Below are 25,083 nucleotides of genomic sequence, written 5' to 3' on the forward strand. Positions count from 1 at the left end.
TAGATTCCAAAGTAGACGTGGTGTTACTTGGGCAACAACTGGGGAGTGGAATCACTTGGAACCAAAGGTCAAGGTCATCCTTGAGTTGGAAGCCGGCCAAGGCTAATGTATGAGACCCTAAGCTAAAAACCTCAAAACCTAAAAATTAAAAAATTACTCGGTCACTTTAAAACACTGGTCTCGTGGTGGGTCACCCAGAAGACTCAGACAATCTACTGATGACTTTGGTCCCTGATGATACACAGGTCAGCGGTGGGCTGGGTCAACACGTGGGCCCAGGAGCTATCAGTCTTGGGAGCTGCGGTGTAGGCTGGGACAGACCCAAAATCGATACCTTCTATTGAGGGGGACAGGCCTGCTGGGGTCACCAACCGCTACAGCTGGGTGGCAGGGGATTGTTTCTAAACAGACCTTGTACACAACCTAGCCCCAGTGAGAGACCACGGTCTCTAGGATCTGGTGCTCATGGTGATCTTACTGTCCCTCCAAAACAACAGGAGGAATTTATGGGCTGAGCTCCAAGAAACACTGGGCAGTTACGGGCAAGGGACATAGGCCCGTGGTCCCTGTTCCGGAGCACCTAACAGCCTCAGAAGACAAGAAAAGGAAGAGGAATAAGGAGGGAGAGAGTGGTGAGTACATTGATGGGGACACCAACAGATGAACAGATGAAGTCACTCCTGGAGTTCCCAAGACCCCCGGATACATAGTTCAAGGATCTCAGGAAGCTGGAACTGGCCCCGGAAGGTCTCGGCACGCGCCAAAAAGTAGAGCAGGCGCCAGGGTGGCCACCAGGGGGCCAGCTGACGGTTCTAAGTACCCGTCCCGTCGGTGAGGAGGCATCCGGGTAGGGAGCTGGGTTGCTGAGGACTGGCCGAGGAAACTGGACCAGGGCACAGCGCGACGAGAACGTGTCCAGGAGGGCCAGCAGAAGCCGCACAGGTATTTCAGGTGGAACTGAAGTGTAGGCTGCGGGGTAGTGGCGGGGTTGGGGGGGGAGGGGTGTCCCGGCTGCTGCCCCTCCCCCATGGTTCAGACCTGTTCCCCTCCCCCCACCAAGGGCCAGCCTGTAAGTTAGGGAGCGTCCACATTTCTCTTCCCGTCGGTTTTGCATGCGTTTGGCCCTTTGTATGAGGCCAGCTCATTGGGTATATTCGAGATACGCCCCGCCCAGGTCCCCGAGTCTTCCAATTGCAGAAAGTTTCACAGAGTGCTGCTGCTCAGGGGATCGCTACCGTCCTGCGACGTTTCTTAGGATGCTTAGGCCTCAGTAATCTTTGCTCCCAGCACCTGGGCCTTAAGCCCAAGGATACCTCCAGGGCCTGTGCCCGAGAAGGTGCCCACTGAGCTTCCGGACGACCCTTGGGAATCTCGGCTTCCTTTCCTCCACACGGCTCGCCGGCGTGTCCTCGAATGGACGCGCTTATCCCGAAGAGGAGTTTGCAGACGCTCCCTCGAGCTTAGTACGCGTCCCCTTTAAGAGTGCGGCCGTTCAGGGAGCCGCCTGCCTGGACAGGTGCCCCGCGCCCGGGGTCTGTAGGCGGTCGCGGGCAATTAGAGCTCGGCGGCCGAGCGCGGGCGGCGGGAAGCGCGTGGTTGCCTAGACGGCGTAGGACAAGAGATAGGAGCCACCGTACGTGGAGCAGGCGTGCGGCGGGCAGCCCAGTTCAGGCCCCGCCCCGCCCCGCCCGCTGGGGTCCTGCGCTCCGGGCTGCGCGCGGCGGGCGCGGAGGGAAGTCCCGAGACAAAGGAGCGCCGCCGCCTCTACCGCCGCGACGGTCCGGGCCACGGTCGCCCAGGTGAGCCGCCACCGGCCCGCGCGCGCACTCCGATCCTCGCCCCGCGTCCCCGCCGTTCCCTGTAGGCTTCCGGGAGGCACCGAGCTGAGCCGCCGCGGCCTCCTCTAGCTCACGGCCTCCTCCCGCCTCCGAGCCTCGGCCCTTGGGGCACTGGGGCCCAGCCGCTGTGCCCCGGGCGAGTGCGGGGTTGGGAACACGGTCCCCTATGCCCCTATTCCTGGCGGACTGAGCTCCGCTGACCCCCAACAGACGATCTGAGCTTTGCGGTAGCCACCAGACACGTTCTGGGCGGTGCTGGGCCCGTGGTTGAGCGAGCGGGAGTGCAGGAAGGCCGTGAGCACTGGGCCGTGTCGCGGCCTGTAAGCACCGGAGTCGCAGCAGAAGGCTTGCTTCACTTCGTCGGTTGCCCAGACGCTGGGCCTGTCCTTTGGATTTTGTGGGTGTTTTGTGCAAATTCTCTGCCCCACTGTCCTTATTCTTAAGGAACTGTTGCTTTAGTGGGTGAGTTACCTGCCTCCGCAACAGAAAACAGGCATCGAAGGGGAAATTGTTTTGATTCTAAAGATGTTTGGGCTGTGAGTGATGGCAATCTGCCTTCCTCTAGCTGACTCTGCCGCTGGAAACTTAAGAAACAGCCTAGTATCTTTAGCGAAGGGTTCTTAGGGCCTGCAGTATGCATTTGGGTGGAAGAGGCCGCTTAGCTTTATCCGAGCCAGCCGTAGTACCTGGTACTCCGTGTTGCCTATGAGTGAGTCTAGGTGGGTGGAGATAAGCAACCTTGCACATGCTCTCTGGCCGGTAAGTAGTTCTGAAATACGTGCTGTCGCCAGACAAATACAGCGGATTACAGGAAGCCTGGTATGCGAAGACCTAGCCCTGTATTCCCTGCCTGCCTCTGGTAGCTGGGGGTTATTTTGTCTTTGCCTCAGAAAACTTTCCAGCTCACCAAGTGGCTGTTAACTCGGGAAGGCGAGTTGTACTTAAGGTGGGGGAGGACCAGGTTTCTGCTTAGATCATCACAGATATGTCCTTAGGGCTTCTTTGCTCGACCGTAGGGCAAGAAGGCCTTTTAAAACTCGGAACTATCTCTCACTCCCCTATAACTCCTTTTGTGATAGCATCCCAGGTTGACCTTGAACTCTTGGTGGGTCCGGTTCTCCCCCTTCAGCCTCCTTAATACTGAGTGTGGGAGCTTGAGCCGCCACGTGCAGCTCCTCAGTTGTTTTCACACTGGGATAGTCGCATTTGGATGCTAGGACAGAGTTCTCTGGGCTGGCCCTTTCTCCAGAGCAGTGGCTAGGGGTGTTTGGGAACCTGTTTGGAAGTCCTACCCAGCCTTGCTTGGGATCTTCTGCCATCTGATTGGCTGGATGGGGGTGGCAGCTCCTTTACAGCCTACCCTCAGTTGGGGAAGGTAGAGTGCTTGTGCTCCTAAGCCTGAGGGGGCAGTTAGGCCTGCCCACTGAGAACTAATTGGAAGTGAAGCCTTAGGCTTCCAAGCTCTGCTCCAGCTATTGACTTCTTCAGGTCTGCCCCACACATGTACACCCCTGTGCCCTTCTAACTAGACAGCTCAGAGTTAGTCCTTCCTTGCCATGTTTCTCATGCCAGTATCACCTGGGTGTTGTGGCTCCTCTCTTCCTAACAGTGAGTCCATGTGGGCAGCAACCTGTCCTTCCATTTTGGATGAGTGCCACCTGGATCTTATGTTTCCTAAGATGAATATTCAGACAGACAGGTCTTGGGGGTTTGGTGGTAGAACCTTGGTGATATGCTTGTTTTGGACAGTCTCTACTCCTGTGGTGGGGAGGGACAGTTTGGGTTTGGGCTTGAGCCTTTGTTTTTTGACTTAAGATCATGTAAGAGAGGAGTCTTTAGTTTGTACACTTTGGACTTTGACTGGAGTTTGTGGCACTTGATGGCTCTGTCACAAGCTTGTCCTGTGGCTTGTGCTTCTTAAAGAGTTTCTTCGTATTGTATAGGATATTAAAAATACCAATACTGGGTGTTTGTGGTTTTGCTTTTTTGTTTTGAGACAGGGTTTCTCTGTGACCCTGGCTGTCCTGGAGCTCACTCTGTAGACCAGGCTGGCCTCGAACCTGCAGATCCACCTGCATCTGCCTCCTGAGTGCTAGCTAGATTAAAGGCGTGTTTCACCACCGCCTGTCCATGCGTTTGTTTAATAGTGACCTCACCCGGGTTCCTGAAAAATGGGCTCCTAGGCGATGCTCCACCCCTGGTGGCAGTCCTAGCCCTTTTCTACTGGTGTATTTGATGAAGTCATCAAGAGAAATCTAGGGCCAGGTGTGGTAGTGCATGCCTGTAATGGCCAACACTCAGGCCAGTTTGTTAAGGCCAATCTGGTCTACATGGTGTGTTTCTGGGCCAGCTCTGGCCACATGGTGAGACCCTATCTCAAAAGGGGGTGGGGAAAGAAAAGCTGTCTAGAGACCAGTTGTGGTTCACGCCTATAATCCCAATACTAAGGAGCTAGCCAGAAGGATTGTTGTGAGTTTCAGGCTAGCCTGGGCTACATTATGAGACTCTTAGCTAAAAAACAAGCCATCTAGGACCTCAGTGCAGGGCTCTACAAGATTGCTTTGACCTAGTGTGTCTGTTTAGGAGATACCAGAGAACTATGCTCACACAGGTGGAGGTGCATATTTAATTAGCCAACCTGTGGCGCGGGGAATGAGGCCTCTGGGCAGATGTGTGAGCTGTAGAGGGCCCTCCTCCCCCTCTCTCTCCCCCCCCCCACTGTGTCAAGAATGCAGGGTGGTTCCTAGGGGAGTCAGGACAGTGTAGGTAAGATGGGCAGCCTGAGCTAAGTATAAGCTAGCAGGAGCCTATTCTAGCAAGAATCTTGCTCTTGTCCTGAGAAGATTGAAGGCTATGCCTGAGAGAGAAGACTACAGGATATCCCAGTGCTTAGAGATCACTTGGAAAAGAAAACAGAGGCTAAGCTGGTGCTGGTTCTGCTGGGAGATTTTGTCCACAAGCCCAGTGGAGCCCCACATGAGAATGGTGGAAGCCTCAAGTTGGAATCAGATATGGGACTTTTGTCCTGAGAAGCAGCTCAGTGTGAACCACTTTAGAAAGATACCTTTTTTTATCTGCTAGATCCTTGCTCAAGGGGTCAGCTGCTTGCTTCCACACACCCCTAGATTCCCAGTGCTCTGTAAGTTTGGAGGTCTCTGGGTGCTGTCTCATGTGATACTAAAAAGAGGGGAAAAGGAAAAGGGTGAGCAGGTGGCAGCAAGGTTGGAGCCACAGTCAAAGTGACTGTGGATCTAGGTGGAGATGGTCCTTTACCCGTGCTGAGTGGAACCTAAGGGCCTTGTCCAGGTGTGCTGATACGCCCTGGCAAATGCTCCTTTCCCCCAGGGCCACGGGGCAGATCTGGATTGAGCTGACAGGCCTGTGGGCTGCTGTAGTATAGCCGGAGGCAGCGCGGTTAGTCTGGTCTCTTGGGGTAATCTGCCAGTGGAAGTTCACCCTGCTCTCTGCCCTGTGGTGCAGATTTTTCTTGTCGGTGCTTTCAGGAGTAGTGATTGTCCTTCTGTCAAGAATGATTCTAAGTTGTGGTCCCAGAGCTCCTATATCTGGTGTACCTGGAGGGCAGTCCCTTGTTCGTGAACCCTCCTTCTGCTCCCTGCGTTTGGGGGAAGGAGGGAGTGGGGTTGTGGTGCTAAAGAGAGCCACTGAGCCACATCCTAGCCTTAGGTGAGTGCGTCTGGTGCCTGCTAGGCCCTCCCTGTCCTGAGAGTTGACTGTGGAGTGGTGCCTAGACTTTCCTGAAGATGCTCAGTGCCTGCTGGGGAGGTGACAGCCTTTGTGCAGGCTCTCCTCACTACCCTCCCAATGGCTGGGGTTTGTTAACCACAGGAGGGACAGCAGTTGTGCCCTGCCTACCTGGGGGTATTCTGGGGAGCACCTATTGAGGGTTATAATGTCAGCACTTGCTCAAAGGCAGCTTGCCCAGCTGGACTTAGCCTTATTCACCTGCTTCTTGGAAACAGCCTTCTTTGACTGAGATGGGGGTGGGGAGATGGCACAGGTGTGTGTGTGTGTGTACGTGTGTACATGTGTGCGTGTGCTTCACCTAACCGTCCCTTTGTGCTGTCTGTTCCAGGGACTTTGAATATGTCGGGGATTGCCCTCAGCCGACTTGCCCAGGAAAGGAAAGCTTGGAGGAAGGACCACCCTTTTGTAAGGAGTGTTCTTTTTCTGAGCCACAAGGAGGGGCCTTCTGTTGGATTGTGTTCCCTGCTGCTCAGCCTGTAGCCACTGGGTGAGATCCAGGCTTGTTCTCTGAGCTGGTTTGTTTTGTGACTGTTCTTTCTCAGGGCTTTGTGGCTGTCCCAACAAAGAACCCTGATGGCACGATGAACCTGATGAATTGGGAGTGCGCTATCCCTGGGAAGAAGGGGGTAAGGGCTGCCATTGGCTTTGTACCTAACTGGTTTTTGTTTGTTTGTTTTTTAATATTTTATGTTTTATTTAACTTTTTATCTTTTATGTGCATTGGTGTGAAGTGTCAGATCCCCTGGAACTGGATCTTCAGACAGTTGTGAGCTGCCTTGTGGGTGCTGGGAATTGAACCCGGGTCCTCTGGAAGAGCAAGTCAGTGCTCTTAACCACTGAGCTATCTCTCCAGCCCCTGTACCTAACTGTTTTTAACAAGAGATTTGAGAGAACAGAACTACTAGAAGGGACTTGGATTTCCATGTCTCTGGCATCTGACCACAGCTAGCCTACCAAGTCACAGCCCTCACCAAGCCAAGGAGTGGGCTGTAGTGGTAGGGAGGCTTGGACCCTGGCAAATTATTGGATCAGTGAAAACCTTGGGATGAGGATCAGGCCAAGATTGCTGGGTACAAAGTTGTAAGCCCCAGTGACAAGTTGCCCCTGGAGAGCACAGGCTGTGTGCACATTGGCCTCGGTGTTACCAGTTTGTTGTCCTTGCCCAGAACTTGTAAATCATGTGACAGAGAAGGTCTCCTATTACTTCAACCATTGTCCAAACTAGGACCTACAGGTTCAGCTTAGCACCTGAGCGAAATGCAAGTTGGGTTCATCAGTACAAGGCTCTGTCACAGAGTGTGGGGGTGGGTCCCTGTCCTGTACTGAGAGTCAGAGTCAGGGTTGAGCAGTTCCACCATAGTGCTTCCATCGCATGACCTGGGGGTAGGGAAGCTGGTGGGTTGGGGAATAGTACCCTGTCCGTCCCTGGGTAGGCTCCAAGGTGCAGACTTGACTAATACAGGTACAAACTGCTGGGCCCAGCTTTGTTTGCTGGTGTTCTGGGCTCTTTGGTGTTCTCAGCCACCCAAGAATTGTGGGTCCTGAGCCCTCCAGCATCTGGCAGGCTCCCCTGTTTCCATCCTATCTGAGGAAGGTCGCTGTCTAGCTCCCCGTAGGCACAAGTGGGCGTCGTCTTCAGCCCTAGAGGTACAGTGATGGTGTGGGGCTGTTAGAGAATCGGCCCAAAGCACCTGAGTTTGGGGAAACTTCTGGTCTTACTTGGCAAGTGAGCTACGTATCTAACCTTAGTTCCCTTCCCACAGACTCCATGGGAAGGAGGCTTGTTCAAACTGCGGATGCTTTTCAAAGATGACTATCCGTCCTCACCACCAAAATGTAAGTTCTGCAGAGAGCTTGCAGTCCCCTTCCCAGAGCCTCCTTTTGGGAGCCGGATGCTCTGCCCAGCAGGTGTCAGTGCTGGGATAAAAGCAGTTTTGGTGAGTCAACTTGGATCACAAGTCCCAGGATAGAAGAGCATGTAATTGGTGTGGTCTCTAATCCCAGTCAATCAGGGGGTACCACATTTCAGAGGGAAAGTTGTGAGTTCCAAGTGTAAGCTCTTGGATGATTTGGTGCCCGCAGGTGCCAGTGGGGAGTAGGAGAGCAGGCGTCTCAAGGCTTTCCTAGGTTGAGTGAGTGGTTAGCATATGCATTAATTCAAAGCACCAAAGGAGAGAAGAATCTCCTTCATTCCAGTCTGCTGCTGCTGCATTGTTTATTCCCATTCATGCCTCGCATCTTAGTGACAGACTATCTGTGGCCTGAATGATGAGCCTTCAGGTCAGTAGATCAAAAGTAAAGGCTGGACTGGGTCCAGAAGGCTAAACAAGCTCTGCAGAACTTGCTTGGGGATGCAGTGCCCACCACCACCATTCTGCCCAGGGTATGACCAGGTCTGAGCTTTCACGGTTGACTTGTAAATAGAGATGTTGCCCATTGCAGTGACCCCACCAGGAGTACTTAAACATACCTTATTGGGAACCACTGGGTGGACTCTTACTTTGTTTAGGACACCTTGTGTCTCAGTGTTTTCTGCAATGCTATTATTAGTGGGATATTTGGAGCAATGGAGGGGTTCAAGACAGGGTTTCTCTGTGTAGCTTTGGCTGTCCTAGAACTGGCTCTGTAGACCAGGCTATCCTTGAACTCAAGGTCTACCTGCCTCTGCCTTTCAAGTGCTGTGATTAAAGGCGTGCACCACCACTGCACAGCCAATTAGTGCTTTCATTTGATTAGGGGGTAGGAATCTAAGGTTGAGACAGACACAATTGCTTGTCTCATTGCTTTCATGTGGTTCTGGAATCCTAAGCAAATACAATGAAGCGAGAAGTTTCTCAACTGACAAGGAAAACCAAGATGCAACTTCTTATAAGGGAAAAATGAAGAAATGGATTGTAGCACGTGGGAGTTTGAAAACTAAGTAATTCACAGTAGAACCAAATACCCTGAGAGAGAACTCTGTGTGCTGGAAACCATGGGCATTTCTAAGAAGCCCAGGATACTCTCATGAATTATGTACAAAGACGGCTGTCCTCCTAGCTGGGGTTAAAGATGTGTGCCACCTTGTCCTCCTCTGTTTTGTTTTGTTTTTTAAATTAAGGCAACAGCCAGAGATCTGTGGAAATGGGAACCAGGACTGGAGACCCTGACCAGTTGTGAGACAGTTGAGCTAGAGAACCTGATCGGATTAGTTTTAAGACCTAGGCACCCACTACCCTCTCCATTTGCATATTGGTATACCTGGGGCACAAGTCTCATTCAAGTTCTTTCTCATAGCATTGCTTGGATTGGCATTCAGTAACCCACAGTGACAAGGCACACACTGTAAATCTCAGCCCCTCTGGACAGACCTTATGTTTTCTGTGAACTTTCAATGTTAATGCCTGGTGTTCATTCTTTCTCTCCCATCTTTGTTTCTTCATTAATTTAGTATTTATTTTTGTGGTGCCTTGGTTTGAACCAGGGCCTCATGGGTGCTAGGCAAGTATTCCATCACTGAGCTGCAGTCGTGCATTTTTTGTTATTTAAAGTTCATGGACAATTAGAGTTTAACAGAACTAGCTGGGCAGTGGTGGTGCATGCCTTTAATCCCAGTACTTGGGAGGCAGAGAGGGGTGGAACTCTGAGTTGAGTCCAGCCTGTCTACAGAGCAAGTTTCAGGGAAGCCAAGGTTACACAGAGGAAACCCTATCTCAAAAACAAAAAAATTACTATGTATATTGTGTGCGCCAGCAAGCACATATACAACAGCATATGTGTGGAAGCCAGAGTATAGCTCGTATGCGTTTTCTTCTTCCATTATGTGAGTCCCAGGGATAAAACTGAAACCATCAGGCTTGGCAGCTAGTGCCTTTACCCAGTGAACCATGTTGCTGGCTCTAGAACATTACAGTAACTGAAGCTCAGCAGGGTGCATTATTTTTTTATTTTATGTGTACATTTGTCTATGAGGATGTCAGATCCCCTGGATCTGAAGTTATAGACAGCTGTGAGCTACCATGCAGTTGCTGGAATTGAACTCAGCTCCTCTGGAAGAGCTGCCGGTGCTCTTAACCACTAAGCCATCTCTCCAGCCCGCAGGCTATACTATTTATCTTGTTTAGCCCTCAAAGTTACATTAACAGCGGCAATATATCCACTAAAAACCTTTCTGTGAGGGGCTAGAGAGATGCCAACAGTTAAGAGCATATACAGCTCTTGCACAGGATTCAAGTTGAGCTTTCAGAATTGACATTGAGTAATTCACCACCATCTGGGACTCCCGCTACAGGAGGATCCTCTGGCTTTTGTGGGCACCTCAATGCTCGTATGTTAAGACATGCACATACTTAACTCTCACTCTTCTCTGGACCAGAAGCAGCTACTCCCCACATACACGGTGGTGGTACACACCTTTAATCCCAGCATTCAAAAAGCACAGACAGGCAAATCTCCGTGAGTTTGAGGCCAGCCTGGTCTATATAGTGAATTCTAAGACAGTCAAGGCTATACTATACATAGAAACCTTGTCTTGAAAAACTTCAAAAAAAAGAAAAAGAAACAAAACAACTCCTGGGATTGAACCCAGATTCCCTGGAAGCACGATGTTCATAACCACTAAGCCATCTCTCCAACCCTACTCCTTTAAAAAAAAAAAAAATAAGACTTCACTGAGATGCCTGGGCTATCCTTCAACTCAGTCTTCTGCCTAGCCTACAGAGTAGCTGGTATAGCTGTGTTGCCACCACAGCTGCCCAGCCCATTCCAAAGCCTTATGTACACGAGGGAAGTGCCCTGCCCGGGCCCCTTCATGTGCTGATAAGCCAAGCTGCCTTTAGACTTGTACTTTTTTGAGTATAGATTTTTGAAAATAAATAGGAAGCTTGCCTGGGCCAAAGTGAGGCACATCCTAAATATCAGCTGTGGAACAGAGCCTGAGTGGGGCTTGTGGCAGATTTGTCTATTGTAAAGAAACGTGCTGCGCTTGACACCTGTGTGGTGGAGTGGTTTACACGCTCCAGCCTTAAAAGTTTGTCCCCTCTGACTAGGGGCATGGGGGAAGGTCATAGGCTCAACTGCCTCAGCTCCTGGCCATGGTCTCACCTTGGCTGCTCCAATCTCCTCAAGCAGAGCTGTCTGGTGTGTCCAGGCTTGGCTCAGGAGGAAGAGGTGTATTCTCATCCTCCTCTTTCTGGCCTCTCTGCTACTGAGTTTGAGTTTCTTTTAAAGGTGCATCATTGTCAGGAAGGAAAGCAAGGGCAGCGTGGGCTGGGGGACAGCATCTGCCTCCAGAAGTATTCCTTTCTTTCCCTGTTGTCCAGGTAAATTTGAGCCACCACTGTTTCACCCAAACGTGTATCCTTCTGGCACAGTGTGCCTGTCCATCTTGGAGGAGGACAAGGACTGGAGGCCAGCTATCACGATCAAGCAGGTATGGGGTAGGCAGCTGGCCAGCCTGCGTGGTCAGCCCTGTTCACAGTGTCCAAGGCCTCTTATCAACCCTGCAAGCCCCATCAGTGTTGACTGATTATATGTTTCTCCCACAGATCTTATTAGGAATACAAGAACTTCTAAATGAACCAAATATCCAAGACCCAGCTCAAGCAGAGGCCTACACAATTTACTGGTGAGTAGCAACCACCCACTGGCTAACCTTCCTTCCCTGGGAGTTGAGACTGACTGCCTGCAGACAGGAGCTCTGGGGTGTTAGGCTTGCTCAGGGAAGCTCTGAGGGAGAGGCACAAACTCCCACTTGGTGGCAGCACTACACTAGGTGACCATGGAATGTGGTCAGAGAATCATCAAGGAAATTGTACGTGTCTGACAACGTACATAGCAACAGAACTATGTGTACAAGGAGCTTACCCTGAGCCAGAACAGGGGACCAGAGCATGATGTAAGGTAAGGTGACAGATGACAGGTGATGTGGGCACCGGTGGACACTTTAGTGTCTGTGGTAGGTGTATAGAGTTGTGGCCTGCTGCATGATATAGCACAGCCTTCTTGCTAGGACAGTGCTCTTAGTTCTGCATCTGCTGAGGGAGGATGACATCATGTAAACATCAAGTTAGAATTTAAATGACAGTTCAACCAGTGCTGTAGGCAGCAAGGAAAACCCTGAAAATGGAGGTTCCATGTTTTTGGTGTCCTGGACTTCTACCCCCACCCCACCCCATCATCCTCTGGACTAATGTGTGGGGCCATAATGAAGCTAAGTTGGGAGTCTGGTGACTTCCAGGGAGGTAAAAAAGAATTCTCTGCCTCTGAATTAGAATGACGCCAAAATAATAACTGACAGAACACTCTATGTATGCTTTGTCTTCGCTGTCTGCAAGGATCCTGCTGATCTAGGCAAGCACTGAAGTAATTCTGGCTGAGACTCCCAAAATTGGTCCCATTGCAGGGACCTTGAACCTGCTGCTCTCCCTGTGTCTTAGGCACCAACCCTCTACTCCTCCTGATGTGGGTAGATTCCTAGGCACCTCTATTTTAACCTGTGACCCTGATGAGATTCATCTCCCCACTGGATCTGCTCTCCCAAGAACTAAGCAGGAAGAGGGAGGAATGGTATGCACTGTATCTTCAGGGGAGAGACCAGAGGAAAGTGGGGCACATGCCCAGCCTTGGTGCTTGTGTGCTGCCTCTGGTGACCAAGGCAGGCCTGCCTAGAATTGTCACTAGAACCTTGGGAATGCAGCTTACACTCGGTGCATGCCTGCTCTGCACTGACCACCTGTGCTCCAGGCTCTTCGGGGCCTGACCCTTGTGTGGGGTGCTGTTACTGGCCTGTGTGCCTCATGAAGCGGGTATGCTCCTGCCAGACCCTTGGAACCTCTCACTGGCTAGTGCTTATCACTGCACTCTTTCTTGGACCTAGCTCTGTCCACAGCTGACCTGAGGGTTTGGTTCTTACCCAGGTAACATGGGCTCTGTTTTTCTAGCATTTACTTCAGTTTTCAGTGGCGGGCTTACTTTCTGCTGCATCATCCAGATCTCTCACTGGCTTGCTTTGTGTGCTTGTTTTCACATATATGTAGAAGCTTTATGTCCCCCTTTCCTGAGTGACTGTTGCCTTGCTGGCTGTCATTGTCTAGTATCCTTGTTCAGTGAATAGTGGTGCTGCTGGATGAGCATTGGGCTGCTGTCCCCATGGTAGCCACAGCCCCCTCCTGGGACTAGCATGGCTACTAAGTATTATGTCCTCCCTGCTAGGGTTTTGGTACTGGGCCTTTCTGGGGTGACCTTCGCACAAAAACCTGTCATTTGCACCTTGGCTATTCTGTCTAGGTTTTGAGAGTGTCTGTAAACTCTGAGGCTGGGCAGCTTGGGCTCAGGCTTGCTGTAGAAGCACTTGGCTATTGCAGTTCATGCAAATGTCTTCTTTGTTCCCATAGTCCTCAAGGTCAAATTGTTTCTTATGTCAGTTTTCTGTTCCTACACACTGTGCAGGCCAGCCTAGGTCTGAAGTCTCAGCAGTGGGTCCATGCCTTCCATATTGAAAGCCCACAGATGTTCTTACTGAACAAAACCTAGTGCCGATGGGCTGTTCTCCACTTGATAACCCTGTGTCATACTTGCTCATTATAGCTGATGAATACCAGTTGTGCGGGCTGGAGAGGTGGCTCAGTGGTTAAGAGCACCGGCTGCTCTTCCAGAAATCCTGAGTTCAATTCCCAGCAACCACATGGTGGCTCGCAACCATCTATAATGAGATCTGGTGCCCTCTTCTGGCCTTCAGGCAAACATGCAGATAGAACAAAGCTTTTTTTTTTTTTTTTTTTTTAAAGAAGAAACACAAAAGAAAATCAGTCTTGCTAAAACTTGCTAGGTGGAGGTGCATACTTTTGTTCCTGGCTGTACCAGGAAGCTGAGGTGAGAAGGTCACTTTAGCCAAGATTTCTAGGCCATGATGTGCTGAGTTCACCATGGTTCTGGTTTCCCGGTACTGGAACTGGCAGACTGCACTTACAAGTCAGTGGTGGGAGTGTTGTGAGTGCCGTTGCCCTGCTCCAGTGGGAGGCTAGACATAGCACAGGTAATGACACTGCAGGAAGCCAGGGCCACTTTGTCTTCTAGGTGGTAGTCTCTATTCTGTCCCTCAGGGGCTGAGGTGGCCACAGAACTTCTCAATGGAGGTTGCTGCCCCTCCCGTCACAGTGGCCACCAGGTACAACCACTTTACTGCCCTGCCCGCGTGGGTCATGTTATCACCCTGTCTAACTGTGTTTTCTCTCTTGACCTCCTCAGCCAAAACAGAGTGGAATATGAGAAAAGGGTTCGAGCACAAGCGAAGAAGTTTGCCCCCTCATAAGCAGCGGCCCTGTGGCTCCATGACGAGGAAGGGATTGGCTTGGCAAGAACTTGTTTACAACCTTTTGCAGATCTAAGTCACTGCGTACAGTTACTAGTCGCCTGGGAGGGTTGAGCGGGCGCCATTTTCCATTTCCGCCACTGGCATATACAGTCTCAATTCGCTGAATTGCCCCAGTTTTTCATACAGGGTCTCTTCCTTCAGTCTTTTGTATTTTTGATTGTTATGTAAAACTTGCTTTTATTTTAATATTGATGTCAGTATTTCAACTGCTGTAAAATGATAAACTTTTGTACTTGGTAAGCCCCTAGGAGCTAGTTTCTTCGCGCTCGGATGCAGGCATGCTTCCCACTGTTCAGAGCTCTGGCCTCCAGCTGGCTATATGACAGAACCACACTGTCCCTCCCTCCCCACCCTCGACCTCCTCAGAAACCTGGGCTGTTGCTTATGAGCCTCAGATCCAAAGTTGGCCAGCGTCTCCATTCTGCACCACTTCCTTTGTGTTTATATGGCGTTTTGTCTGTGTTGCTGTTTAGAGTAAATAAACTGTTTATATAAAGGTTTTTGTTGCATTATCATCATTAAAATGTGAGGAGGTACTTCAGTATGCCTGGCCCTCCTTATATGGCTGCAGCCCTTGCCAAGCCCCAGGACCAACACCTAGGAGTTCTCCCAGCTTCTGCTAGAGTTGTGCCCAGGCCACATGCAACTCCATCTTCATCTGGTTCTTTGTAAATAGGACTATGTACAGAGGTGTGTTCTGTTCTCCCCACCTGAGTCTTTGGGCCTTGAGGTACCAGGCGGCGTGAGACCCTCAAGAAGTCGGAATCTGCACACAGCTTTCGTAAACCCAGCAGGGTGAAAGACTGGCTGATCCAGGCCAAGGGAGGGCCAAGGACACAGTGGTCTGCATTGATCTCCCTGCCTGCCAATTGTATTGTGAGCCCCACTGGGCACTGGTAGCTGGCTTCAGGCCTTTTGATGTTCTGCCCTTGCACCCTGGAGGAGGCAACCCTGTCACCGGCTCTGGCAAACAGCAGGTCCTTGTCTAGAGCACCTGAGCACATGACTCCTGCACCTTCTGGCTGGCATTCAGTCCCACCCTGCAACCCAGGGGACCAGACCGGTTGTGGCCTCGGCACAGGATGACCTCAGGGACCACTGTCCATATACTCTGTTGGACCTGGTCTAGGGAGAAACTTATCTATCAATGGCCTATAGCCCATGCCTGGGCCAGGCTGGATGTGTGATCTTGGGGCTTACAGAGCACAGGGAGGTGCAGTGGACACAGCCAGTGATCACAGTCTCCATCAGACTTGTTCCTGAGACCCCCTGGAAGACCCTTGGCATGGGAACCAGTCACCAGTGGCTCAAGTTCAGGGACCAAGCAAGGGAGGGCTGGGCCCATGCCCAGGTCTGCAGCCAGGAGCCTTCACTCTGAAGTTGGAGGGACTTGTACTCCCGCAGCTGGTGGTGCCTGCACGGACTGGGTTACCAGCGCCTTGTGGGTATGTTTAGCCACCAGAACAGTCCAGAATTGAGTTTGGATGGACAGTTGGCAGTTGGTGGCACAGGGCCTCACCTGGGGAGTTCAGACTGATGTGTGTATGTGGCCTGCTCTCCCAGAATGTCTTATTTTGTAACAACTGACTACATTTAGTAATAGGTACACATGTATATGGTTAATATATGGAAATTCAATATATTTTATAGTTAAAGTATTCTAAAGTAACTGATGTTTCTAGCAAGCTGTAGTGACTCCGGCTATGGAATGTTCCTTTGTACCACAGTCCTTGGCTTACCAGAGATGTGAATTTTGTAACATGAGAACATGGTCTATGACCATCCTGTGTTCAGATGGTGGGGAGGAGGGTATCCCAGCATGAGGCCTCATTGGTAAGGAATTGTGGGCAACAGATTAACCACTGTATCTACAAATCTCCAATTAAAACATTTCCACAAATGGCAGCCCTTAGGTTGTGTCTGTGGCTTCCTCGTGCCTGCCTCTAATCTCTGCTAGTCCTACTGGGGTTCTCTTGCGCCCCGTTACCAGTCTGCACCTGTTAAAGATCCACATCTCACCAGCATCCTCCCGCCCCCAAGCCTGCTGAAGTAAGGTGTGCTCGCTCCCTGGGTGGCTCTGTTGGTGAGGGAAGTTTTACTAATAGGTATCGAAGTGAGTGCTCTTTGAGGTGCTGATGGAGGTAGGGACTGTAGCTGAAGAGAGATACAGCCTCTGGTCAACTTTGTGAGACTTGTGAAAACAACTGTTTCCTCCTGGACTCGCCATGACTTCAGAAATCCCTCAAATTAGCCATAGTTGAGGCTTAGGGCCTGAGATACTAACTTTGTGCCAGAACTGATGCTGAGAGCTCCGTGTGGACCAACTCAGTGACTCCTAGCAGCCCTATGAAATGAGTAATAGTGGTGTCCCCACTAGACAGACAGGGAAACTGAGGCATGGAAAGCTGGTGCATTTATCAAGCATCTAAGCCAAGACATGAGGCAAGGCAGCCAGAGTGTCTGCTCTCCTGTACCCCATGTTCTCCCTTATAGCAAGTGTTTAGTGCCTTCTGGACACAGCCAGCCAGGGCTCCTCACACACTTGCTACTCTGCTTTTTCCTCTGTTTGCTTTTTGAGACACGGTTTCTCTGTGTAGCTTTGGAACCTGTTCTGGCACTCACTCTGTAGCCCGGGTTGGCCTGAACTCAAGAGATCTGCGTGCCTCTGCCTCCCACATACTGGGACCACCCAGCTAGCTATTCTGCTTCTAATGGTACAAACCACTCATGACTTTTCAGCCTGTTGCTCTTATCAGGTGGGAGCTTCCAAACACCCTGTCAGGAGCCATTGCCTAATTTTATTGTCCTAAGGGCCACCCAGTCTAGTCCCTGTTGAGCTGAATAGAAACCAATCACCCTTCATGGTTGAAGGTGGTGGGGGGAGATGACTTCATGTATGCAAGTCACTCTGGTCTCATAATTTACATATGAAAGATGTAAATTATTGACTGCCCATTTTACAGATGAGGAAACTCAGGTCAAGACCACTTAAGAGTCTCATCCTGGTGTAGTGGTTATGGCCGGCTCAGCGATTAAGAACTCTGGCAGAGGAATGGAGTTTGGCGCCCAGCACCCATGTCAGGCTGTTCTATAACCGCCTGGTACTCAGTCTCCAAAGGATCTAATAATGCCGTCTTTTGACCTTTATAAGCACCACACAAAGAACACACACAGTTTAAAAAACTTTTTTTTGTTGTTGTTTGGTTTTTTTGTTGTTGCTGTTTTTCGAGACAGGGTTTCTCTGTGGCTTTGGAGCCTGTCCTTGAACTCACTTTGAAGACCAGGCTGGACTTGAATTCACAGAGATCTGCCTGCCTCTGCCTCCCGAGTGCTGGATTAAAGGCATGTGCAACCACCACCACCCAGCAAAAATCTTTAAATAAATAAAGTCTTTGACAGGGTTCCAGGGATGCCAGTGTCCAGGACTGGCTCTGCCCGTCAGCTTCCCAAGCAGCTTGGGTCTTGTGCTCTGTCCATAGTGTTCATCTTGGTCTTTGTCCCAGGGTTTCTATTGCTGTGATGAAACACCATGACCAAAAAACAAGTTGGGGAGGAAAGGGTTTATTTGGCTTATACCTTCACATCACTGTTCATCAAAGGAAGTCAGGACAGGAACTCCAGCTGGACAAGAACCTGAAGGCCTGAAGGCAGGATCTGTTGCAGAGGCCTTGGAGGGGTGTTGCTTACTGGCTTACTCCCCATGGCTTCTTCAGCCTGCTTTCTTAGAGAACTCAGAATCACCTGCCCAGGGATGGGACCACCCACAGTCAGGTGAGCCCTTCTCTATCCATCCCCAATTAAGAAAATGCCCTAAAGGTTTACCTGCAGCCCAATCTTATGAAGACAGGGTCTTGTCTTTTTTTTTTTTTTTCTCATCTGTATTTACCTTTTAAAGCAGAATGTGATTTGGCACTGTATTTCCACTCACAAGCCTTGCTGAGTTACAAGACCTAGGGAAGCTTACGATTTTGTTCTTGGTACTTTGGAAAACAAGCCACATGGGGAATTCCTGTTGTTTTAGCTTGTGTACTTGCTTCTAAGACTAGTACATGCAGAACTATAGGGGATGAAAATTTTTAAGATGAAACTTAAGCCATCTTAATCATTTTCCTTTTAAACATAAAGCTGTATCTCAGAACACTTCCAAGTGAAATTACTCAGTCTAATAAGAAATCCAGCTCGAGGGGCTGGAGAGATGGCTCAGCGGTTAAGAGCATTGCCTGCTCTTTCAAAGGTCCTGAGTTCAATTCCCAGCAACCACATGGTGGCTCACAACCATCTGAACTGAGATCTGATGCCCTCTTCTGGCCTGCAGACAGATACACAGACAGAATATTGTATAATAAATAAATAAATAAATATTTAAAAAAAAAAAAAAAAAAAAAAAAAAAAAAAAAAGAAATCCAGCTCGACAGCTAAACACTTCAGACCACAAAGTTAATAGGTTACTTTACGTCTTACAACAAACGTCCTGCCAACCTACTGAATCAAACCTATAGTATCACAGGATCACACAAGGAGAAAGAAATTTTATCTTCCTCTTAGTTTTCATGCCACACAGATGTTTTAAATGTTAAAAAAATAAACAAAAATCCTGGGAAATATAGTATCAGAAGGAATGAAAGTAAGCATCAAACATACAGTTCTGGTGAGGCTTAGTCCACTTCTTCCGTGTGTGATGTGTCGTCATCTCCTCCCAGGGGTGGCATTTCTTCAGTTACAGCAGCACTGGTATCATCCACAGTGGGATAGCATCAATACCCAGACCAAACTTGATCACCCTGTAGATCCCTGTTAGCGTGTGTCTGGGGATCTTCCAGACTGAAGCCAGAAGACAGGAGTGCGGTTTTGTACAGCAAGAGGACCAGATCCTTCACAGATTTGTCGTTCTTGTCGGCCTCTGCCTTTTGCCGGAGGGTTTCAATAATGGAGTGATCAGGGTTTATCTCCAGGTGCTTCTTGGCTGCCATGTAACCCATCGTTGAGTTGTCTCTGAGGGCTTGAGTTTTCATGATTCTTTCCATGTTTGCTGTCCACCCATATGTGCTTGTGACAACACAGCATGGGGATGTCACCAACTGGTTTGACACAACCACCTTTTCAACTTTTTTCTCTAAAATATCTTTCATAATTTTGCAGAGGTTTTCAAATTTTCTCTTTTTTTCTTCCTGCTTCTTTTCCTCCTCTTCATCTTCTGGACGCTCTCCAGTCCTTTGGTAACTGACAGCAAGGCCTTGCCTCCAAATTCCTTCAGTTGTTGCACACAACATTCATCAATGGGCTCAGTCATATAGATTACTTCTTTTTTTTAAATATTTATTTATTTATTATGTATACAATATTCTGTCTATGTCTGAAGGCCAGAAGAGGGCACCAGACCTCATTACAGATGGTTGTGAGCCACCATGTGGTTGCTGGGAATTGAACTCAGGACCTTTGGAAGAGCAGGCAATGCTCTTAACCACTGAGCCATCTCTCCAGCCCCCATATAGATTACTTCTAAGCCATACTTTCGGAGGTGTTCCAGAAAGACCGAATTAGCAACTTGATCCTTAGTCTCACCTGTAATAAAGTAGATGTGCTTCTGGTTCTCCCTCATTCTGGTGCAATAATCTTTGAGAGAAACCATCTCATCTCCAGAAGCAGATGTATAGTATCGCAACAGCTCTGAAAGCTTCTTCTGATTTTGAGAGTCTTCATGAATTCCAAGCTTGATATTTTTGAGAACTGCTCACAAAACTTTTTGTAGTTCTCTTTATCTTCTGCCAGCTCGGTGAATAGTTCTAAGCACTTCTTTACCAAATTCTTTCTGATAACTTTCAAAATTTTGCTTTGCTGCAACATTTCACGGGAGATATTTAGAGGAAGAGCCTCAGACCCCGCCACTCCTCTAACAAAATTCAGACACTCGGGGATTAAGTCCACAGTTATCCATGATGAAAACTCTGCGCACATACAACTTGATGTTGCTCTTTTTCTTTCTGTTTTCAAACAGATCAAAAGGAGCACATCTTGGGACAAAAAGGAGGGCCCGGAATTCCAATTGTCCTTCAACAGAAAAATGCTTTACTGCCCAGTGTTCTTCCCAGTCATTGGTAAAGCTCTTGTAGAACTCTCCATATTCTTCATTACTAATGTCATCAGGATTTCTGGTCCAAATAGGCTTTGTTTTGTTGAGCTCTTCCTGATCGATGTACTTTTCCTTTATCTTCTTCTGCTTGTCACTGTCCTTCCTTTCTTCCTCTTCTTCATCGGAACCGACATCATCTATTTCAGGCTTGTCGTCAGACTCCTTTTCTTTTTTTTCCTTCTCTTCCTCTTTATCTTCTTTGTCTTCTGCTTCATCATCACTGACTTCCTTATCACGTTCCTTCTCCACGAAGAGAGTAATAGGATAGCCAATAAACTGAGAATGTTTCTTCACGATCTCTTTTATTCTTCCTTCCTCCAAGTACTCGGTTTGGTCTTCTTTCAAGTGTAAGCTGACCTTTGTTCCACGACCCATTGGCTCCCCTGTGTCAGTCATCACTGGGAAGGATCCCCCGGCTGAGGATTCCCAGGCTACTGCTCATTCTCATTATGTTTGGTGATCACAATCACTTTCTCAGCGACCAAAATACGCGGAGTAAAAACCAACACCAAACCGGCCAATCATAGACATCTGCACCAGCCTGCAAACCTCCATGAAGGCTTTGGTGCCAGACTTGGCAATGGTACCAAGGTTATTGATCTAGTCAGCCTTGGTCATTTCAATTCCAGTATCCACAATGGTGAGGGTTCCATCTTGTTTGTTGGGAATAAGATTAATGTGCAGCTCCTTCCCAGAGTCTAGTTTGCTAGGGTCTGTCAGACTCTCTTATTTGATCTTGTCCAGAGCATCTGATGAATTTGAAATGAGCTCCCTCAGAAAGATCTCTTTGTTCGAATAGAATGTGTTGATGATCAAGGACATCAACTGGGAAATTTCTGCCTGAAAGGCAAAAGTCTCGACCTCTTCCTCCTCCATTGGTTGTTCCTGGGTCTGGTTTTCCTCGGGCATCTTCGCTGAGTAACCATGCACGAAGCGTGACTAGCTGCACCACGACACTAAAGCAACTCCTTCTTCTCCTTCTTCTCCTTCTTCTCCTTCTTCTCCTTCTTCTCCTCCTTCTCCTCCTTCTCCTCCTTCTCCTCCTTCTCCTCCTTCTCCTCCTTCTCCTCCTTCTCCTCCTTCTCCTCCTTCTCCTCCTTCTCCTCCTTCTCCTCCTCCTCCTCCTCCTCCTCCTCCTCCTCCTGCTCCTCCTCCTCCTCCTGCTCCTCCTGCTCCTCCTGCTCCTCCTGCTCCTCCTGCTCCTCCTGCTCCTCCTGCTCCTCCTGCTCCTCCTGCTCCTCCTGCTCCTCCTGCTCCTCCTGCTCCTCCTCCTCCTCCTCCTCCTCCTCCTCCTCCTCCACCTTCTTCTTCTTCTTCTTCTTCTTCTTCTTCTTCTTCTTTTTTTTTTTGGAGAGGGGGCGGTTTTGAGACAGTGTTTCACTGTTTAGTCCTGGCTGTCCTGAAACTCACTCTAAAGACCAGGCTGGTCTCAAACTCACAGAGATCTGTCTACCTCTGCCTCCTGAGTGCTAAAATTAAAGGTGTGCACTGACACCACCTGGCCTTGGAGGTATTTTCTTAATTGAGATTCCCTCCCCTTAGATGACTTTAGCTTGTGTCAAATTGACAAAACTATCCCTGCATCTATCAAGCCAGCTAGAAAACCTAGCCACTGCTGCCCCCAACAATGATGGTTTGGAGCTTATTGCCCCCCTGGCCTTCCTGGACCCACAGACCAAAGAGGAAGCCCAAGTACTGCTAGGTAATTCAGCAGACAAAGTGTTCAAAGGCATCTTGATCTGTATACCATCTTGAGGTTGGCATGTCCCTGTAGGAACTGACTTGAACCAGTTCCGGAAGGGAGGGCTCAAGAAGTGTGCTTGGGCACCTGTCCCACCTGAGCCAGATACTGAGTTGGGGATGGGGTCATTTAGTAGCTCTTGAGACTCTTAGAGGCCTGCAGATATTGTTAGTGCCTCTGAGGAGTTTGGACCTGGTGGGGGGGCTGACTTGGGGCCATTGTGTGTCCCTGGCCTGGCCTGGAGGCCATACCTGAACTCTAGAAGGATAAAAGGGGCAAACAACAAAAATGTAGGAGAAGCAGGTCTGAGCTTGTCCATCTGGGCCCCTGCCTGCCCAGGCCAGACCATCTGTGTCCTCATTCCAGGACACCTCCTTAAAAGAAAATCTCTCACCCCTCCAGGCTTTCCTGTCTCAGGAAGGTTCTGGTCCCAGAGAGGAGAGAAAGACGATGCCTTCAAGCCCCATGTTCTGCAGAGATTGATGGGCGCTTCCAAGCCAGTTGCGCATGGTGTTCAGCTGTCTCCTGCTAATAGCCCTGACCAGCCCTGACCTCTGTCTCTACTCAGCCTTTGGCCATAGTAATGGGCCCTTGTGGAAAACGGGCCCTGGCATACTACCCCTCACTGGCCCTGATAATGGGACAGGACAGATGCCAGGAGTCTGTATTCCTCAGCAGGCCCTCATCTGTGAGTCTCTTCTCACAGATGGACTCAGACCCATCAAATATCCTTTGTCTGTCCAGGACTGCTTCTTCTGCCTCCTCTCTAGCTGGGCCCCACAAAAACAGTGTGTGAAGCTAGGGCTACTCCTTGGTGGTAGAATGCTGGCCTAGCATGCCTCATATCCTAGGTTAGGTCCTCAGTAGTGCCCTACACAAAACAAACAAGAAAGACTGACAAATTAGTCCCTTTGGCCTACTGATGTAGCTATTGGTAGAGTGCTTGCCTAGCCCTGGCTTCAGTCCCCAACATGGCACAAAACTGGGAACAGTGGCACATGCCTGTAATTCTAGCTCTTAAGGAGAGGTGGAAAGATCAGAAAATCAAAGTTAACCATAGCCACATGGCAAGTCTGAGGGTTGAGGTCAGCCTGAGCTGCATGAGAACATGGTTGGTTTTTGGCTTTTGGTTTAAAACACAAAAACAAAAACAACAAGAACAAAACAAACTTCCTATGTAGTAGCACGCAGACCTGGACTTGTTCTGGGTGCGTGGATACTGGCTGCAAGAAAGTCACGAAATACTTAGAGTGGCCTGCAGTTCAAGGACCAGCTTCTCAGGCAGAAGGCTATCCTGAGCCACACATACCCCTAAAGTCACTCTCTTCAGCAGGTGGATAGATTAGTGTAGGCCTGGGGGTGCTTGGCCAAAGCCTCAAAGCACCTGGTCTCTGACCCTATGAGCTCTCACCGGGCAGCCTGCCTTTCCCTGCAGCAGGAGGAACGTAGCCCCAGGCTCAGGTGGAGCCCAGGAACTAAGGCTCACCAGCAGTATCTAGGGTCAGTCGTATTCCCTATTACAGATGAGGCCAACCAAGGCTCTGAGCAAAGAAGGAATGTACACAGGTGACCCTGCAGCCTTAGAATGAGTCAAGAAAGATGACAGACAGCATGAGTCACCTGTGGCTTGTCATTCATTCGGCACCCCCGCACTCCATCGGCCACCGGCTCTCACGCACTCACACGGACTCACACACACTCACACTGAAGGTCTGTGGAGAGAAGAGCCCAGGGAAAACCAGACTCTTGGGGCTGGATTTGGCATTCAGTCTGTTGCTATGTGACTCAAAACCTCTTTCCATGTTTGGATCTCAGTTTCCCTGTCAAAGACAGGAGCAAGTCTCACCCAGCAAGTCTCAAGTCTCGGAGGCTGGAGCCCCTGCAGTGAGGCTGCCCCCCCACTTCCTGTTTACAGCAGCCTCTAGCTCATCCTTTTACCCCAAAGCCATTACCATCACCATGGCAACCAGACTGCGTTTGTTCCAACAGGTTGGCAAAACCTGACGCAAGACTTCACTAGTGGGCACAAGCAGCTCCAGATCCTGGGAGGAAGGTCAGCTGTCCCACCCCAATTCCTGTCTCTCATAGAGGGACAGGCACTGTGGGGCACAGAGTCCAGGACCCCTCCCTTGCTCATCTGACATCCATGTCCCGGCAGTGGGGGTCACACCTTTTATCCCTTTTGCATGACCTGGCTGTGCCAAGCTGGAGGTTGGCTGTGGGAATTGAACATCCTGCAAGACAATATTCTGTTCCGTCTCCTGGCTTCACAGTGATGGGTGTAGGATTTGACTTAGGTGTGACCTGGGATACAGTCAGGTGGCAACATCCATTTCACTGTATGCTCCCTGGGAAGAAGGGCTAAGGCTAGGTTGTCACCTCCCAGACGTTTCCTCCCCAATTTCCAGTAATGAGGGACGCAGGCCCCTACCCAGCACTCCTTTGGAAGCCTGTTCCAGTTTAGCCTCCCCAGAGGGGATGGTCTTTGTGGAGGATTTTCAGACCTGCTTTCCTGATTCTCACACTGGTTGGTGTCCTTCCCGTAAGAATGAGACCTTTGGGATAAACTCCAAAGCAAGGTGGCCAGCAGTATCCCAGCGAGATCAGCGTTGGTCCCCAGAGGCCTGCTGAGGCCCGGGACAGGCAAGAACAACTCGGCAGCTCTCCACGGGTGACTGGGAACCCACTACAGTAGGAACCCTGTTCAGGTAGGCCCTCTGCCCCAGCTCCAGAGCTAGCACATTGGAAAAGGACAGGCAACTGGTTTAACAGAGCCTCCATCCAGGTGACCTCCACCCAAGTGACCATCGCTCTGCTCAAATGGTGGAGGCTGATAGGAGGGGGGGTCCTAGAAAATAAAGTGGGCTGGGAACAGCAGGATCCAGCTACTAGGGCCTAACTCAACCTTCTGCACACACACACGGATAACAGTGACGTCATGAGATGGCCCAGGTTAATGACAGAGCTGACTTCCCTAGATGAGAGCAGCTCCAGACAGTACTGAGGGGCAGAGCTTTGGTGAGAGGGTTGACTTTGGATATGACTGTACAGAACTTCGTGTCTCCTTTGGGCGACTGTAGCTTCTTCCCTGCGGCCCTGGGAAGGAGACCCCGCGACAGCCTCCTCCCTCGGGGCGGGGTGGTGGTGGAGGGGCTAGCACAGCCCAGAGAAATCCAACGCAGCGCCCCTCTCTGTACCCACCTGTAGGTTACTGAGGCCACACCCGAAGCGGGGGCTCTCTGGCCAGCACCGGGTG

The 25,083-nt window shown here is 50.0% G+C and overlaps 1 protein-coding gene and 1 pseudogene across 6 annotated transcripts; one reads left to right on the top strand and one right to left on the bottom strand.

Moving 5' to 3' along the window:
* Positions 1-426: 426 nt before the first annotated feature.
* On the top strand, positions 427-15,861 carry Ube2i (ubiquitin conjugating enzyme E2 I). Of its 6 annotated transcripts, none has more exons than XM_087910759.1 (8): positions 427-632; positions 5,932-6,008; positions 6,146-6,229; positions 7,367-7,439; positions 10,904-11,013; positions 11,129-11,208; positions 12,020-12,149; positions 13,830-15,861. In XM_087910759.1, the coding sequence occupies exons 2-8, from the start codon at positions 5,943-5,945 to the stop codon at positions 13,848-13,850; spliced, it is 564 nt and encodes a 187-aa protein (XP_087766885.1). In that variant the 5' UTR covers positions 427-632; positions 5,932-5,942; the 3' UTR covers positions 13,851-15,861. The 6 variants fall into 6 exon arrangements, with proteins under 6 accessions (XP_087766885.1, XP_087766883.1, XP_048292100.1 ...); XM_087910757.1 differs by lacking the exon at positions 427-632 and adding an exon at positions 706-942; XM_087910758.1 differs by lacking the exon at positions 427-632 and adding an exon at positions 1,642-1,799.
* A 2,750-nt stretch (positions 15,862-18,611) lies between these two features.
* LOC125401587 (heat shock protein HSP 90-alpha-like) lies at positions 18,612-21,000 on the bottom strand (annotated as a pseudogene).
* Positions 21,001-25,083: the final 4,083 nt, after the last annotated feature.

This window comes from Myodes glareolus, chromosome 9 (genome assembly GCF_982192425.1).
Source record: "Myodes glareolus chromosome 9, mMyoGla1.1, whole genome shotgun sequence".
Classification (NCBI taxonomy): domain Eukaryota; kingdom Metazoa; phylum Chordata; class Mammalia; order Rodentia; family Cricetidae; genus Myodes; species Myodes glareolus.